At 30.9% G+C, this 4,451-nt stretch overlaps 1 protein-coding gene across 1 annotated transcript; it reads right to left on the minus strand.

The window, feature by feature from the left end:
• Nucleotides 1-3,717, minus strand: LOC145133521 (serine/threonine-protein kinase VIK-like). The gene is made up of 11 exons (XM_079068457.1): nt 3,323-3,717; nt 2,660-2,734; nt 2,379-2,495; nt 2,209-2,303; nt 2,005-2,125; nt 1,821-1,900; nt 1,491-1,550; nt 986-1,107; nt 790-875; nt 423-538; nt 1-337 (listed from the first exon to the last, which is right to left on the minus strand). The coding sequence occupies exons 1-11, from the start codon at nt 3,626-3,628 to the stop codon at nt 214-216; spliced, it is 1,302 nt and encodes a 433-aa protein (XP_078924583.1). The 5' UTR covers nt 3,629-3,717; the 3' UTR covers nt 1-213.
• Nucleotides 3,718-4,451: the final 734 nt, after the last annotated feature.

A 4,451-nucleotide genomic window follows, 5' to 3' on the forward strand; every position in this document is an offset into this window, starting at 1 on the left:
TGCAAACAACTAAAATGTATTTCCATTCCAAGCAACAACACTTTTGTGTGGTATAAACAATAAGATTTCATTATTCAAAAGAAAAAAAAAAAAAAAAAAAAGTCTGAAAATTCGTCAAGTTCCTCAATACTTACCTGAAAACCTTAGGTGTAAGTAAAACTAGCTATTTAGATATATATATTTTTTCAGAAATAGATGATGATAAATTTGTTATTAATTAAAAAGATGCCAATGATGATCTGGGTGTATCGTTTCCTTAATTTTTTCAAGCTTCTTTAAAATTTCCAAAAAAGAAGGTCTCTTGTTCATATCTGCTGCCCAACAATTGTCGATCAACCTACCAAATATCATCATACCAATTACAATTAAATTATGTTTAAATTTATTAACACTAATATTATATTATTATATAACTGACTTACTCTTTCAGTTCAGGGGTGTAACCTTTTGCTCTAAATGCAGGTCTGTTTCCTTCCGCTACATATTTTGCTGCTTCATAAGCTTCAAAATTTGATAATGGTGGCTCACCCTCAATCATCTATAAAAAAAAAAAACATCCAAAACATCATTGTCAAAAAATCTACTATTTGCAATTCTGGTCCCCGAGTATAGCTCTTTCTCAAGTTTGGTCCCAAAAAGTTTCCTTTTCCAAATTTGGTCCCTTATCTGAGATTTTTGTAACATTTTTGGTCCAAGAAGTAAAAAGACTACTTTTCGGACCAAAACTGAAAAAATTAGCTAAACTCAGGGACCAAAACTGTACTTTTTATCTAATAAAAAAGAAATTACCTCGAATAATATCATCGCAAAAGAGAAGACATCGACTTTTTTGTCATATTTTCTGTGCTTGAAGACTTCAGGAGCCATGTAACGATCTATATATTGTATACCATGAAAAAAAACAATTAATAAAAAAACTAATCTAATAAATATTATAAGGGAAAAGTAAAACTATAGGATATAAATAAATATATATGATGCATACAGCTTCCAGTTTCTCCAGTCATTTTATAAATATCATGAGAATTTTGAACCCTGATGAGTTTGCTAAGTCCAAAGTCTCCAACTTTTAGATGATCTGCATTGGTGTTCACTAAAAGAACATTCCTGAATCAAAAACAAGAAAACCCATATCATTATTTTATGTACAAAAATTAAAAAATTAATATATTTTATAATAAGATTTTTTCTTTGACTTTCAAAAGGACACAAATATCAAAGATCAAACAGATAATATTTTATGGTTATTTATTTAAATACTAATGTCAACCGTTGTTAAAAAAAATGTGATGTATGTTTAAAAAGATGATACATTATAAGAGAGGACTTTTTATAACATTTAAGATAGATAAGGATAAATTAGTTAATTTTTAGAGATTTTTCTTTTTTTTTTTTAAATTGACCATTGGAGAAATTTTTTTTACAGTAGGTTTTTGTTAAATAAAAATTAGTGGAAAGCTGATGTGGCGAAAGTAATAAGGTAAACAAACCTTGGTTTTAGATCCCTATGAACAATGACATTAGGCTCATTATGAAGATAAGCCATTCCTCTGTAGACATAAAATGTTAACAAACTCAAACTTAGTACTTTACTCTTTTACCAATATAGGCAATATACTTACATTTATTTACCATAATAGCCACGTAATTTTATTTTTTAATAATAATAGCAATATGTATTAAATAAAGTACAATGCCTATAAATATATTGCTATTATGGCTAAAAGAAAAGTACATTGCTCATATTGATAGTGAGAATAAGATAATTTTGATATTTCCTGTAATTTGTGTATCATATTCATAAATAAATAAAAAGGTACCTTGCAATGTCTAAAGCAAAGTTTATAGCTGTTGTTGGACTTAGTGCACCCTTCTCTTTTAAGCACTGATGAAGATCACCCTGCATCCATATATCAATTTTCAGACCTTGAAACCTTATAAAATGTTTTTTCTTTTTTTTTTTTTTTTTTTTTATGTGATGTTAGTCTTAATATATTTATATACCCCTCGTAGATACTCGGTTATCAGCATTAATGGCTTCTTTTCAGTAACAGCTCCAAGAAATTGCACTATATTAGGGTGGCGAAGTTTGACCAGCAAATTGACCTCATGCCTGAAGTCCTGACTGGATTCAAAGGTAATAAAATATTATTTTTTAAATTCTAAGAGTAAAATTTTATCATTATTGATAAACATAAGGAGACTCACATCACCAATTTGTCATCTGAGAGACTTGGAAGTATACGTTTTACAGCTACTGGTGTTCCACGCCAACTTGCTCTCACAATTTCACCAAAGGAACCCTAATTTGATGAAATAGTTATTATCATATTAAGATGATAAAAGATATTTAAAGATTAAAGAAAAAGAAAGCAGACCTTTCCTATCATGTGTGAGTTTGTGAAGTCCAGCTCAACAGGATCAATTTCCCAGTCACACTTATTTGGGAGAGGTGGTGGGACAGGTCTTGGTTCAAAATGGCTTCCATTTTGGCCCTGTATAAAAGATGCCAAATTCTTTAGGCCTATAAAAGCATATAAAGATCACCTTAACATGTGCAAGATAACATATAAAGATTCTTTACTGAAAATGTAAAGGCGTGCAACATGAAATGCATCATAACGTATAATCAAAATAGAGTGATGAGTGTTGAACTTACATATGATAGGCCACCATAAGACTTTAGTAACTCAATCATGTTATGTTTTCTAGCTCCTTCTGCATCAGCTAGAGGCTGTCATGAGTAGAATCAAGTAATGTGAGTTGATCAAATGTATTGAAAGCTTAGAATAAGTCAAGATTAACTCAGTAATCAATTGTCTGAAACTATTAGAAAGATCGAGAAGAAGCTGAATGTATTGCATATTAACGAGTGGGCATAACTCTCCTAATCTTGGTTTGTTTGTAACACATGTACACTCATATACATATTGGCTTAGCTATGTGTGTTCCTGATATAAGCTATCTCCTAATGTGCAAAAGCTAAGAGTACCTGCAAGGCTGCAAACAACACCTTGATCATTCATTGTGCCTTACTTCCTTTATCCAAAGATTATAGACACAGATTCGAAACCTTATTTTTCCCCAGTGATGAACGAAAACCTTACTTGTTCTGTTGTTCAACGAACTTTCAATTACACTTCTAAAATATAAGCATAAAGGATTGTAGGAACTCAAACAAGTCAAGTGAACCCTGGCAATTCGTTTCTTAGATTTCACCGATCTCAATTGAATTACAACAATTCCTCAATTACAAGCATCTTAAACTACAACTGAGTAGAAAAATTAGTATTCAATTTGTTTGCAGTGTGTACATTCTTACCGTGTTTTTCCAGCGATCTTGCGCGTTAACGTCGGCACCGTACTCAATCAAGCATTTAGCAACTTCGATCCATCCATGAAGCGAAGCGACATGAAGCGGAGTTCGATTATCATAATCCCTGGCTTGAACCAAAGACTGATCTTCCACCAATAGCTTTCTCACGGCAGCTGGATCGTTCTGGTGAGCGTGCCACAGTATCAACGACGTTCGGCTCACTTTGGCCTTATCCCTCTTCTTCCCCACCACCGGCGCCGGCGCTGGCGCATCTCCGGCTGAATGTCCAGAGCTTCCTTCGCTCCCACTCATTCAATTTCTCAGATCGGAGATGGAAAATTGAGGTTAAATATGTGATTCGCTGCTTTTTTGGGTTCAATGATGCATCAACCGATTTATAAGAATTTAAATGTTATTAAAATACTAAAAAAGTGAACGAATTTCATTTCCCACTGTTGAGTGACCCAACACTATTTCTTGTTATATACAGCATGTCAACACCCATTAAATTCTGTATATAATTGATTTTTTTTATATGAAAAAGTATTTTTTTCATAATTGTTATTAAATTAGATCTAGTTAAGTGAAGGTCTAATTGAATCAGATATAATGGAATAAATCAAAATCTAACTGAGTCGGACCAAATTTTACCAAACCTAAGAACATATCAAACAATCTCTTAAAAAGGTAAAATTTTTGTAAAAATCATTTGTGTTTATGTATTTTTTATATAAAATTTTTTATTTTATTATATATATATTTTTTATAGTAAAATAATTAAAAATATATTTCTATTTTTATGTATATACCAAGTTACGATATTTCTCTTAGATATTATTTTGGGATTATCCATAATTCCAAGGGTTTCAAAAGTTTCGATGCGTCATTATTTGGATCTATCCTAACTCAAATAACTAGATGAAAATAACTGTACTTATTCATTATTTTTCAATAAAAGATTGCAACTTTATCCAAAAACAGTTGTATATTATGTAACAAGTGGCTCATGGTTCAATCATAACGTTTTTTTTTTCCTAATATTAAATAAAAAGGATGATTTATTCGAAAGTTTGTTTCGGTTCAATTAATCCAATTATATTGACTTTATCTTCTTTGACTTTCTGTAAAGATATAG

This window comes from Lactuca virosa, chromosome 8, assembly GCF_052849685.1.
Source record: "Lactuca virosa cultivar CGN04683 chromosome 8, Lactuca_virosa_CGN04683_v6, whole genome shotgun sequence".
In the NCBI taxonomy this organism is placed as follows: domain Eukaryota; kingdom Viridiplantae; phylum Streptophyta; class Magnoliopsida; order Asterales; family Asteraceae; genus Lactuca; species Lactuca virosa.